General features: G+C 42.8%; 1 protein-coding gene across 4 annotated transcripts in view; it reads left to right on the top strand.

Annotated features, from left to right (window-relative positions):
- Positions 1-13939, top strand: part of FBXO15 (F-box protein 15) — a 51664-nt gene that overhangs the window by 12630 nt on the left and 25095 nt on the right. For 3 of the 4 annotated variants that reach the window (XM_060614092.3, XM_060614091.3, XM_060614095.3), the window contains 5 exons: positions 947-1189; positions 1744-1953; positions 6291-6417; positions 7817-7899; positions 8863-9005. In XM_060614092.3, coding sequence (XP_060470075.1) covers positions 947-1189; positions 1744-1953; positions 6291-6417; positions 7817-7899; positions 8863-9005 — 806 coding nt within the window. The remainder of the gene's footprint in view (positions 1-946; positions 1190-1743; positions 1954-6290; positions 6418-7816; positions 7900-8862; positions 9006-13939) is intronic. The other variant, XM_060614094.3, reaches the window with a different exon arrangement.

Genomic DNA, 13939 nt, shown 5'->3' with positions numbered 1-13939 from the left:
TTTGGCCCCTGCTAACCGCCACCGCTCCTGTGACGTCTCGTCTGGGTGTGATGAGCGGGAGGGACACAGGCTGTGGGTCAGGGCTGAATTTGAATTCAGCCTTGTGGCTGATTGGCTCTGGAATTTGGATAAATTACTTGGTTTCCTTGAGTTCATTTCTCTGTGACTGAGGAGGCCGGGAAGCACAGGGCGTGAGTCCGTGAGCTCTGGTCGAGGCTGCGTCGGTGCAACCCTGGGTCTCCGTCTCCTCGGCACACACGGGCTGGCCCGGGCCAGATCACTTCCCACTGGGCCTCATGACATTATCTGCCGAGGGGGGGACAATAATGGTAGCTCCTTCATGGGTTTGTTGACGATTAAAGTAGTTAATGTTTGCGAAGTTTTCCAGTGATGCTCAGCACTGCACAAAAAATATTAACTGGTTTTCTTCATTTTTTGCATCATGCAGGGAATTTTTTCATTTTCTTCTCTTTGTGCAAACGTTGCATGTTCATTGTAGAAAAATTAAAACGTGGAAAAGGAACATACGGTTCCGTTGCTGTTGGCATTTCTCTGTGTGTGTATGTACATATACTTCCTTTCCAACCTTTTAAGAAGTGTACGTATTTAAAATAACACAATAGGAGTCACTTTGTTATTTTTCTGTAATCCCTTATTCAGTGATTACTGTAGGAAGCCAGTGGTTTGGATGATGTCAAATGACATGAGGTCACTCATTGGGGGCAACAAGCTTTTCCTTTTCGTACAGATTTCTGGGGTCAGTGGATCTGGGACACTCCCCTCAAACCACGGTTCACTGTAACACGTGAATGACTGTCAGTGTTCAGTTTGCTTTGTTCATGGAATCGGACTAGTTACAAACGATTGTGCATCTCTGATTTAACGTGTCACTTCTGCAGGCACATGACTGTGTCTTTTAGTTAACGACGTTCCTCTTCTCCCCCAGTTTTCTTTGGATCAGGATCTATTCAGCGGCCTTTTCACCTAAAAGATCTAATTGGAAAGTTAATTCGGTGGAGAAGACCGCTGGATCTGTGAACGTGCTGTCGGTTAAGGATAAAGAAGCTGGGTACTGGAAGAAAGAGTATATTGCAAAGCAGAGAGCACGTGTGAGAGCGGCGCTCGCCCAGGTGCTCAAGCCTGTGAACCCTTACACGGGCCTGCCGGTGAAGACCAAGGAGGCCGTCAGGTACACAGCTTCCCCCCGAGCTATGGGCACGCCGGGTGCTCGAGGGGGCTGTTAACATCTGCACGTGTGTTGCTTTAGAAACAGTGATGGTGTGAGCTCAGAGTATTGCACATTTAAGGACATACGTGCGGTTTATACCATGAGGGGACTGTCTCTTGGTATTTTCCTGTGTTTCTGTGCGTCCATGAGTTATATAGTGTTTTCCTATTTCACATAAACGGTCCGATGTGTTCATGAAAAGCAGAAATCACCTAGTCATCTGCTGCAGTAAAGCAAGAGCATCCAATGCGTCCTTCCTTCTGGGAAGAACTTTGTCTCATGTATGTATTGCCAGTTCCGAGAACACAGTAAATGTTCAATGAGTGTTTGTTAGGTGAGGAGAAAAAGTCTAAAGAGAGGACCATTGACGGAATGAAACTTTGTGTCAGGCACTTTCTGAGGACTTTGGCTTTGGCTTTTCAGGAACTAGATACTTTAGAGATGATACATGAAATTGACTTTAGCATTTTTTCTTTCTGCAATGAGGCCAACATTGTTAGCTTTTCTTTCTCCAGAATATCTGGTTTAGGTTGGGTAATTATATTGAGAGAAAAAAATGGAAAAGAATACATCATGGAGCACATTGACCTTTCCATAAATGACTCATCAGTGACGATTATGTGGTATGGCAAAACTTGGCCACGGCTGGCCACATTGTCAACCCTAGATTTGTGTGGTGTGACGCCAGTTTTTATGGACCAGTCTAAAACCCCCTCCAAAAATGGGTAAGTATTAATTCTACAGAAGCTTTGGGTGAGAACATCTTATATGTAAATACTAGTTGTTATTATTCTTTTTTTTAAAAAAAATGTTTATTTATTCATTAGAGCATGTGTGCATGCGCAGGAGGGGCAGACTGGGGCCGAGAGGGAGGGAGAATCCCAAGCAGGCTCTGTGCTGTCACCACAGAGCTCACCGCTAGTCTCCAACTCATGAATTGTGACATCATGACCTGAGCTGAAATCAAGAGTCAGATGCCCGACCAACTGAGGCACCCGGCTGTCTCAGTTGTTACTATTCTTGCAATTTAAAGATACCTCCAGTGTATTTTAATTTGATTGCATCTTCAAGACTTCTCTTGCATTCTGGATCACTACAGAAGAGAAAAAGAATGGATTCATCACATTTATGATTAGATCTAAATTTAAGTTCCTCATATCTCGGTTGTCTGTAACAGAGAATAATATTCTAGTTAACAAAGAGAATAATGTTCTAGTTAACAGAATTCCTAGGTGATTGATAGCTAACCTTTTGAGCTTTTTAGTTTTAACCATTTTGAATCAAAGTTATATAAAACTATTATATCTGGGGAGCCTGGGTGGCTCAGTCGGTTGAGCGTCCAACTTCAGCTCAGGTCATGGTCTCGTGGTCTGTGAGTTCGAGCCCCGCGTCGGGCTCTGTGCGGACAGCTCGGAGCCTGGAGCCTGCTTCGGATTCTGTGTCTCCCTCTCTCTCTGCTCCTCTCCCACTCATGCTCTGTCTCTGTCTCTGTCTCTCTCTCTCTCTCAAAAACAAGTAAACATTAAAAAAATAAGAAAAACTATTATATCTTTCTTTTAGTAAATGGTCAGTAACCATAGTTTAAACATTAGGACATACAGTACTGCTTAGTTATTTTTATGTGCCTCTCTGTTGAACTGACCAGATGTGTGACCTTGTGCAAGTAGCTCAGCCTTTCTGTGCCTCAGTTTTCTCATGTGTGAAATGGGGTGATGATGACGATGGCGACGAGTATTTAGCACGTGTGGCTGCTGTGAAGACCAGAAGGGGCATCAGTCAGATTTGTGTGTCCTTATGTTCTGTCCTGAGGGGCTCTGTGCTGCGTCCACGTGTATTCGAAGTCCGTCCTGCTCACCCTTGTCTCCATTAGTCACTTTCTCCTAAGAGCTAGATGCTGCCGGCTGCGGTGTCCTGACTTCCTGAGCGAGCAGGCGCAGCTTTACATCGAACACATGGAAAACACGGGTTGTAGCTGCCTTCTCCAGGCTTGGTTTCCTGCCCTCAGCGGCCCTCTGCACGGCCCTCCATCCTCGACATTGCAGTGCATTTACCACGTCACTGTTCTGCCAGCCCGTGCGCTGTGGCTCTACCTGTGGCTTCTCTCACCCGTGTCCTTGTGATGGCAGGTGTCGTCCATGGCAGGACAGCTTTCCTTAATGGCTTCCCTGGACTCTGGACTCACTTTTGCAGCTTGGTAACCAGGACCTTGTTTTTCTTCTGCAATCTGGGGCTGGTCCTTTGAGGATCGTGTCAGTGATCGTGCTTCTGCTTGTCATGCTGGGAGTGTGAGGGCGTTTCACTTCTTAGTGTTGGTGAAGCCAGGTTTTATCGTATTCTGAAAATAGCCTTAATGCTACGAAGGATAACATGTGAATTATCTTCCCTGATTATATTACTGAAGGTATTTTAGAAGCATGTTTACTTAAAAAATTTTTTTTTATGTTTATTTATTTTTAAGAGAGAGAGAAAGAGACAGAGTGTGAGTGGGGAGGGGCTGAGAGAGAGGGAGACACAGAATCCAAAGCAGGCTCCAGGCTCCGAGCCGTCAGCACAGAGCCTGACGCGGGGCTCGAACACACAAACTGCGAGATCATGCCCTGAGCTGAAGTTGGACGCTTAAACGACTGAGCCACCCCGGCGCCCTGGAAGCTTGTTTACTTTTTTAAATGGGACCTCTATTTGGATAAATCTCTGAAATTTCATATGGTATCATGATGGACACTAGATTTTTCTAATGCAGTATTTAGGTTTTATGCACTATGAAGTTATGTTTGGAGAATCAGTCTATAATCTCTGTACTAATTTGACTGAACAATATGTTACTTGGCATATCATGAAGTATTGTTTATATGCATTAGGACCACATTGTTAACGTCCATTAAGATGGTCACGGAAGACGCAGTGGGTAGTGTTGAACAGTGAGGCTCGGTTACAGATGCTGTGCCCCTGACAACTGCCATCCAGGTCGGGAGTACTGGATTCTGTGCGGTGACAAATGCTAGAATTCATTGGGAAAATTGATTTAATGTAATTTGTTTCCATTAAAACTCAGTGGACTTCAGCCAGCATTTGATAAACTGTGGACAAGAGACACTAGAAGTGTTTTTTGGGAATTTGTTTTGATGGGCTCTTTTATTGCAAGTTTGAAAGCGAATGTGTTTATCATGCAGAGGTACAAATCGTCGTGTGCATCTGTGTGACAGCAGAGGAAAAACTTGGTTATTTGGGTCTGTTTTGTTTCCTCCATGAGGATTTTTTTCAAGAACAGTGAAAGCCTTATTTGTGTAATTTGCAGTTTGAATTTCCCTGTAATTTATACCTTTCTAGTCAGCTCATTAAATTTTCTGTTCTGGAAATGTTCTCCGTTCTGTGGTTTATGCTATACCTCCCCAAATTTGGGAGGAATGTTGAGTAGGTATCAGCCTTAGTTTCTCTCTCTTTAGCCTGTGAGGCCGAGGCATGTGGGGACTTAGCCTGCTCTCTGTGGAGTCTGCTTGAACGGCTCTTGGGCCATGGCGACTGTCCCTACTTAGAACACATTGAAGAGTGTAAGAGGAGGGTTTTCACACCTCCGCCCGACCTCGTCTGTCTGCACTGAGAATCATGGTGGCAAGGACTACCATTTCTGAGCACCTTAGGGTTGGCTTTAAGGTTTCAACTCCAGTTTCCCTGATGCCAGACTCCTGTTCCTAACCGTGTGGCTTCCTCCCAGTGTATTCTGTCTATGCGGAGTATACTTTGAGATCGTATGTCACACGCATGTTCACTGACCACATCCCCCAGCCAGTGTAGTTTTCTGTGCCAAAAGTCCTTTGAAAATTGAGGGAGGAACCAAGGTAGTCTGGAAGCTTCAGGTCTTCCTCCCACCCCCATGCCTCCACTTTGAAACAGCTGAAGTCCTTCGTTTTCTGATTCTTTTACTTAATGAACATTTGAATACCTGTCTCCTGCCAGCGTGTGTCTTGGGTCCTGGAGGAGAACACTTGGATGCCATGTGGCCGCAGCTCCTTAGGGACTTTCCTCAATGCTGAGCTATGCTAATTGACCATTAAGATCTCATCTCCTTTATAATTTCCTGAACTATCTCTAGGTCCTTGGAAAGGACATCTATGTTTACCATTATAGTGCTTCTAGAATGTTTCATTTGTTTTTTTTTTTTAAATCTCATGATGAATAGCAGAGTTGTGTTTCCTTACACATCTGAGTTATTACTTACTCTCAGATAGTAATTCTAATATAGAGTTCACAGTGGATCTCCTCCATGAAAATCCTCAGGGTTTTGGACTAAATTCGTTTTCCAGTATTAAAATTTTCACTCTCTCTGAGTTATCCTTGATAATAGCTTTAAAAGGTATATATATCTGCTTCCAAGAGCCTACTGAGACCACCTGCTCTTTTTTGTCACTTAAAAAATATTTCATCTTTGCTTATGCCTTAGTTTCCTTAATTAGGGATACATACAGTTACAATACATATGAGAATCTACTTTTTTTTTAAATTTTTTTTTAACGTTTATTTATTTTTGAGACAGAGAGAGACAGAGCATGAATGGGGGAGGGGCAGAGAGAGAGGGAGACACAGAATCGGAAACAGGCTCCAGGCTCTGAGCGGTCAGCACAGAGCCCGACGCGGGGCTCGAACTCACAGACCGCAAGATCATGACCTGAGCCGAAGTCGGACGCTTAACCGAATGAGCCACCCAGGCGCCCCGAGAATCTACTTTTGACTGTAGCATTGTGCTGGGCTCTGAGGGGAGGAGAGCAGAAGATGATTGTTCCTCCCCCTTATGGTTCTTCCACTTCTGACTGGGCCATTGAGTTGACACTAAGAGTGAGGAGGAGGGGAAAGAAACATAGTTGGGCGAGAAATTTGGGTGTATCCATTTTCCTTTTATTTACATGAATGGTTTGCATCCCCTGACCCTCAACACACCGTTCATTAGCAAGGTGCACGTTATTAGCATGCTCTTCAAAAGTACTTTTAAATATACTCAAGAGAATTGATAACCGCAGGTGTAAAAGCTCATTTCTCTCCTTCCTTTCTTTGGCATGGATGTTCAAAGACCTCGGTGGCATTCTTTAATTGCAAAGTACAATCTGAGTAACTTAACCGAATCCACCATGATTGGCGGGGACAGACTCCTTCGGATCTTCTGCCTGTGCCCAGGCCTGCTGGTGGGGCTGTGGAAGGTAAGACTTGGGTCCCTGCCTGTGTGATGCCATCTCCCTGCCCATTCCACATTTACTCACTGCTGTGCGTGACACCAGATGTGAGGTCCTGAAGACTCTTCACTAATGGCATTAATTCTCTCTTACCAGTTTTGCTTTTCTAACTAAATGGCCCCTTGTTCTGTGGAGGCGACTCTGTTCTCCTGTTGTAGATGACAAGCTACCTGTTCCTGCCTGGATGCTTTTGTTCACATTAGACCGTTCATATCCTGAGAAATCTCACCCCTTCTCCTTCCAGTCAATCCGTGCTCCTTCCTTCCTCTTTCCCAGCCTGCGTCTGCCCAAGTCTCTCATCCTGCGTGTTTAACCCAGTCTCCCCTGTGTTTCTGATCCTGTAGATGTGGCCTTGAGTGTAACCTGCCTATCCTTCCCCAATTCCTCTGGAGTTATTTTCTGGGCAGTCACTCCAGTGAAAAGCAAACCAGTGTGATGTTTCTCTGTACGCCACACATGTGTTGAAATCTGTGGCTTTGGCCTGTGGGTGTTGTAAGACAGAAGTTCACAAATGTGATTTTGAGGATAACAGCACGCGTGTATAAACAATGACTAGATGGAACCACGATCGACGGCATCATTCTCTTGACATAACTTTGTCTTTCTCAACCTGCTGAGGCAGTCACTGTCTCTGTGGTCGCCGCACGAGGGTGACTTGTGGCCTAGGTGTCCGTTTGCTTGCTGGCTGTTTCCTTGACTGAGATTCATCAGTCTGTGCTGGCCTGCATTGTTACAAGGACCCTGGTCCGTCCGATTGTCCTGGCTGCCTACTGCTGGGTGGTGCCTCAGGTTGACCTTTCTGGGGCAACTATACCAGTCAGCGTCGGCTCTGAGCTTGGAGAGAAATGGATGTCTGTTCCTCTACAGTCATGTTTTCTGCTGCTCAGCCTGGTGGGTGAAGGTTTTCATTCCCACTGGCTTTGTCAAGTCAACAGGTTCTCAAGAGAGGAATGTATCCTCATGGAATGCCACTCATGTTACGTATCTGTGGCATTACCCTTGTATGTGTGAGGGTCTTACCAGTATCGTCCCTCTGTAGTTCCAGAACCTGGAACTAACAATGTATATTGTCACAATCATCCTGGCAGAGTGTTTTGATATTTCACAAGTGCTGGGTTGTTAATCCTTTTGGTACCGCACGCTCTGCACGTTTGGGTGAATTGTGGCCCTGCTGTCAGTTGACAAAGAAGTCTTATTGGATAGTAATAAAGTATTAGCAGCAAGAATGCGTTGGTACCGGGGTAATCTTAACAGTTACAAGAAATTGTCTATCTGTAAGATGAATGTGCTGCGATCTTCACAACGACCTGGTGAAAAATTAAAATATTTCTGTTGAAAAATGTCTTCTTTCTAATTAACTTTTCAGAGGGAGGAAGAACTGGCTTTTGTTATGGCAAATCTTCATTTCCATCAGCTTGTGGAGAAGAGCACGTTAGGCTCCGCCACCGTGTATGTATTTCCATGTGGGTCTATTCACGTTTTGTCCAATGTGAAGGATTAGACGTTGATATCATCTGAACATCCTGAGAATAGCTAAAAAGATACTCTGTTTTTAATCAGTAGACACAAGCCAACGGGCATGATTACTTAGCTGTGGCTAAAATAATTGGATTATTCGTGAGTACATATTTGCTTTCTTTGTTCCGGGTTAAGGATTTTGTGCCGAGTGGGGGCAGGATGGGTCCATCACTGCAAGGTTCCGGTGCATCAAGGTGCTTGCCGTGCTTGGCACTCTTGTGCCTTTTCGTATCTTGCAAGGCCTGCAGTTGTGGTTTGCTTAGCCCGGCACTGTGTGTGTCTCTCCATGAATTTGCAGGTCTTCAGGTGGGCAATATGCTTTTCATTTCACTACAGCTCTCAGACTCTTTTTTTTTTTTTTTTTTTTTTTTTTTTTTTATTACCTGAAAAGGTAAAGCTCTGAATGCTTTTGAGTTTGTTACCTTATGTAGTAAGGTTTTTCTTATTGAATAAAACTTGGTTCGTCATAGCATTGGGTCTTCTGCCCGACTTCCTGACCTGTAGGTCTGTTCTTTGGTGCATTTTCCTGCTGAGCAGCTCCGTCCTCTGGTGACCTCTGTCCTCCAGGGACTGAGACCGCTGAGGGGCAGGGGCGCCTCCTAGAGCCGCTGCGCTGGGCAGATCCCAGAAACATTTCCGCCTGTGGCGATCTTGTGGGTACCTATGGAACTCATGCCTTTGTCCATTTTTAGAGACGTTTTAGAGAAGTTGGTGAAAGGAGCACAAAGTGTTTCTTTTGAGTTCCTGGTGTAGACGATGACGGGGAGGAACCTTTTTGAGGATTGACGGGAACTGGTGTTTAAATGGATGCTGATATTTTTAGAGTATTTTCAGTTCAAGCATTTTGTCTCTGGTGTTGACAAACCTGTGTGTATGTTTTGTTTTGCTTTTTAGCCCCTACGAGCTACCTCCTCATACCCCCCTTTTGGATGACAACCCAGAGTATGGACTGCATGGCTACCAACTCCATATTGATATGCACAGCGGTGGGATTTTCTACCTGTGTGGTACATTTCGCAATCTCTTTACCAAGAAAGGTGAAATAATTGAGTTTTTGCTTCAGTATTAAGTTAAAAGATTAGAGACAACAGGGGACCAATTTTTATATCTGAGTTAAGAATAGTTTCTTAACTGATCATCTGTTGGCTCTCTGTCTTCCTAGACCCATACCTCATTCTAGGACTTGTGAAATACCGTGGCTGGATCTAGTCTCTTTAGCTTCTGGCTCCTCATCACCATCTCTCTACCTTCTGGAATATTCTCTACTCAACTTTTCTGCTGATACTTCCCTTACTGTTTTGCCCTGCCATGCCTCTTCCCCTGCCCGAAACTTCTTCCCTTCTTTCTCCGAGGAACTTGGCAAACTTGCCCACAGAGCCAGTGTATCTCCTGCCCGGGGTAAGAATAAAGAGAAACCACCCTTCTGCATGTACTGCATCCATGATTATCATGCTTACCAACGCTGAGACAGAGACTAGAGTAGGCAGTGAAGGGAGGGGACCTCAGCCAAGTTAAAGGGAAGAAGGAAGTTTCGTGTAAAGAACTGTATGGATTCAAGTTTCACATTTTTGGTGATAAATTTCATAGGGGAAATTTTATACTCCTTTTCTGAATACCCTGTTCCCCCAAATTGTTTCATCTAATAGATTTGGCATCCATTACTAATCCCCTGCCTATGTCAATTTCTTTTAGAGTTTAGAAAATGGTGATTTTCTAATTATGTCAGTATTTCCACATCTATTAGCTGAGGTTTTGTAAAATACTTCCCCGCATCAACTAGTGAACTCCTGGAGTGGCAGGGTAAATGCTTTAATCCTGTCTCTTTTGGCCACCAATGTTCAGATTAAGAAATCGATGTGATCTTTACCTCCTGTGGGTGGAAATTATTTTGGGTGTGCTCCCTCTCTTTCTGTCTTTGTTGTTTAGTGTCATTGTGGATTTTTTTTTTTTTATTAAATAACTTTTAAAAATGTTTGTTTATTTTTGAGAGAGACAGACAGGCAGACAGACAGAGTGGGAGCCAGAGAGGGCCAGAGAGAGAAGCAGACAGAATCTGAAGCAGGCTCCAGGCACTGAGCTGTCAGCACAGAGCCCAGTGTGGCGCTCGAACCCGCAAACCACGGGATCATGACCTGAGCTAAAGTCGGATACTTAACCAACCAAGCCACCCAGGTGCCCCTTTATTTAATAATTTATCGATAATTATAGACATTATTGTTTTTGAGGCTAAAATTGTCCTTAGTTTGATCAGTGGGATCTAATCCAAGCTGGCTGCTGTGTGCTTTTGATACAGCTCCATTAGTCTGAGTCTTTGCTTTTTGACCCAGGGTATCTAGGTTTTTCTATGCTTATTAGCATTTTTATTAGAAATATGTCACATCTATATGTTGACCTGAGGTGAATTGACAACCTTTATTGTTGAATTGTCGTATCCAAGAATGTGGTATGTTTTTCATTTTGTTCAGAGATACTTTTATGTCTTCTAGGTGTTTCCGAATTTTCTTCATACTAGTTTTGCTTGGTTTTCATTTAGGTCGTTAGTACTTCATTTTGTTACTTCTTTCCCATTGTATCTTCCAGTTGGTGTGTAATATTTGGTGTGGGTTTGGTCTCAGTCACTCCTGATCTCATAGAATAAGTTGAGAAGTACTCCTGCCTCTTGAATTTTTTGGAGGATTTTGCATAGAATTGGTAGCATTCCCTCCTTAAATGGTTGGTGGAATTTACTCGGGAAGCCATTAAGGCTTGGCGTTTTCTTTGTGGGAATGTTTTTAACTACAGTTTCAGTTTCTTTTATAGACATAGGGGTTACTTAGGTTACCTGTTTCTTCTTGTGTGAGCTTCGGTATTTTGTGTCTTTTAAGAAATTTGTCTAAATGTTAACTATGTTAAGATTGCCCAGTGGGTTAAGCAGTTTTTTTTGGCCTGCTCCTTCTATTACAAATTTCTCCGTGAATGTTGACCAAATGATGGATACCTATATCCATGATCTTATTAGAGATTGCGAAAATAATGTTTCCCTAGTCCTATTATTCCTTCGATGTCTATTATCTGGAATTCTTCTATAAAGAAGAGTTTTCTCTTATCAACTATTTACTTAGCTGAAGTACAATTAGTACAGATAAGGCAGGGTCCATGTTTGAGCCTTTCTCTTTATTTATAGAATAGTGATTAATGCTCTAACAGTCTTCAAAGATGACTTAGAGGTTTTTGTGGGAGGGGGCAGTGTTACCGTGAACTCACGGATTGAAAAATGTAGTCTATTTTCAGTCATTATTCCTTTTATAGTTATTGTGCTGTGCAGATTGTCCTGTCATGAGTCATCCTCTTCTGTGTTCTTTTGACGTGACTCTAGTCATCTCTGGCAGCTTGCTTGTGTTCTAACATGAGAAGAGACCTCAAGCTCATTTTACCCATTTGTTGCACAGATCTGGAATTATCCATTTTTCCTAGGAGCTCTGGCTCCTTTTAGTTCCCACCACACTATGGTATTTAGAAGCCAGAATCTGGATCCTGGAGATGCACCTTGCTCTCGGGTTTTTATTCCTTTTAGGGTTTTCAGCAGGCAGCGCTAAGAAGTTTGTAGATTTTTGTAATGTGAAGAAGCATATCATGGATACGTTTAAATTAAATATTTTAAGGTTTTTAATTAGCTTCTTTGATTATACTTGTATCTCTTTTCTCCACCAGAAGTCTTTGTTGCAAACAACATCAAAATATATAATAATTTAAAAATAACGATATTGTTACTAGTAATGAACCCATTGAATGTTCTTTTAATTAAGATTTTTTTTATGGTTGTTTATGGGTTTAAGTTACATCATGCCAGAGGGTTCAATCTCCTAAAATAATTATTCTCTGTGTGGCTGTAATGCCACTATGACATAAAATCAAAATGATTTTTTTCAGTTGATTCTTTATTTTTCAGGATTGCTATGCTTCTATTTTTACATTAAAAAATTTACATCCCACATTTACATGGTTTATAGTTGAAACTATAAAACAAGGAAGTTCAGAGGTTTACTTCTATCCTTATCTTTCATCCCTGCTTTCTCCCTTCCCCCAAAGGTGACCCTTCATATCAGCCTATGGCATATCCTTTAAGTGCTCTTTTCTGAATATATAGTGCTATACACCAATGTATTTATATTTCTTCCAGTTTTTTTTAAAGAGGCATATCATATAAGTTCCTTGCTTTTTTCCCATTAGTAATATATTCTGGAGATTACTCATTAGAATGACAGAGAGATTTTTCTCATTGTCTTTTTAAACCAGCTATAGGTAGGTAGTTTGTTAACAGTTTCTTGCTGTGGTTTCTAGTCTCTGCTCTTACAGACAGTGGTAAATTGCCTTGTTCACACATCCTTTTATATTTTGCCAGCTTGTCTTTGGAGTACTTTCTTAGGAATAGGACTGCTAGATCAACGGGCGAATGTACATATAATTTTGAAAGACACCATCACATTCCCCTTTATGAGGGCTTATTTCTAACTTAATAGGGATAGGCAGTTAATAAAATGTTTTATTACTAGGGATGTTTGTTCTAGGTTTGATTATGTGTTCATTCAAGGCATTTTGGTTCAGGAACTTTCTATTCGTAAATTAGTTGGATTTTTTTTTTTTAATTGGGAATGGTGGTTAAAAGTTGTCAAATCCATCTTTGAGCAACTATCGATGATCATATAGTTCTTCCTATCCTTCCTATTGTGAGATAATTCCATCAGTGTATCTTCTAACGGTAAATGCCCTGGAGCCCCTGTGATAAGCTTCTCATGTTGTATGTATACTTATTTTTAAGCTACTGGTTTCACTTATTTGGTATTTAGTGTTTTTCCATTTACACTCACAGATTAGAGTATTTATAGTTTCAATTTTTTAAACATGCTTCTGATGTGGTTATAATGAGGTTTTCTACTTTTCATTGAATCATTTTTTAGTATTTATACGATTTCCTAGAAAATCACCTGTTTTCTTTAGGTTTGTTTTGATCTTTTTCAAGCTTTTTGAGTTGGCTGCTGGGGTGGTTTAATTTTCAGAGTTTCTTATTTTTCTTTGGTGCTCTTTCTGCTATGCCCAGAATCTTGGAGTCTCTGAACCAGGAAGGAACTGAAAGGTGATCACGAGCTTGACTTTGCCCTGCAACCTCTGATCTGGGCCCTGCCCCAGGAACAGCCCTCCCAATTTTATGAAGGTGTGAGAGTTCTGCCTCTCTTCTCTCTACTTCAGCCCTTTTAACTTTATTCTGTTATTTGAAATAGAGAATAAAATCTCCTCCCTCTTCCTGGTATGTTCTTTTGAGGGTGCTGCTAACGGGCCGCAGTCTGTACCCAGGGGACAGCATATGCCCTCTGGGTGGTGTTAGTGGGGAACTTGGTCTCTCTCCCTCCCATGGCTCCACCCTTATGTCCTCAAGCGCCCTCTCACTTCCAGCCTTTCTTATCTAATACAATGTACACTCTCCTTGAGCGCCTATTGTAACCCCCAGGGATTAGGTCTTCGGGGAGAACTTCAGAGAGAGGACTCGCCCTCTCCTAGTTCTAAACAGCATAACCTTGATTAAGCTTTGTATGCATTCCTTATACCTAAACTGTGCCCTCAGTAAGGATGATGGTGTACAGAGAACACTTGTGAGTGCTCGTTAGGGGTTCTTTCTGCGCGTTTTATATTTATATTAATTATTCAATTCGATCTTCATAGCGAGCTTGGGAATTGGGTACTGGTTCCGCTCCCGTGTTATTGGTGAGGTGGCTGAAGCTGGTCGTGTAGGTCCCTCCTCTAAGCCTGTGTAGCTCACGCACAGGCCGGTCTCCAGAGCGTGGGTCTCAAGCACAGGGCTGTGCCGGCGTCTGTGTATTTGTACCTTTCAGTGACATGCTTCTAGAATCCGCGTTCCTATGTGTGTGAGTCGTGTGTCTTTTCGAAGTGTTGGCATCACAGGGGTGGTCAGGAGGGGCCCTCTGTGCAGGCTTGC

The sequence above is a fragment of the Panthera onca genome, chromosome D3 (assembly GCF_046562875.1).
Source record: "Panthera onca isolate mPanOnc1 chromosome D3, mPanOnc1 haplotype 2, whole genome shotgun sequence".
NCBI classification, from domain to species: domain Eukaryota; kingdom Metazoa; phylum Chordata; class Mammalia; order Carnivora; family Felidae; genus Panthera; species Panthera onca.
This window is presented reverse-complemented; position numbering and strand designations above follow the sequence as displayed.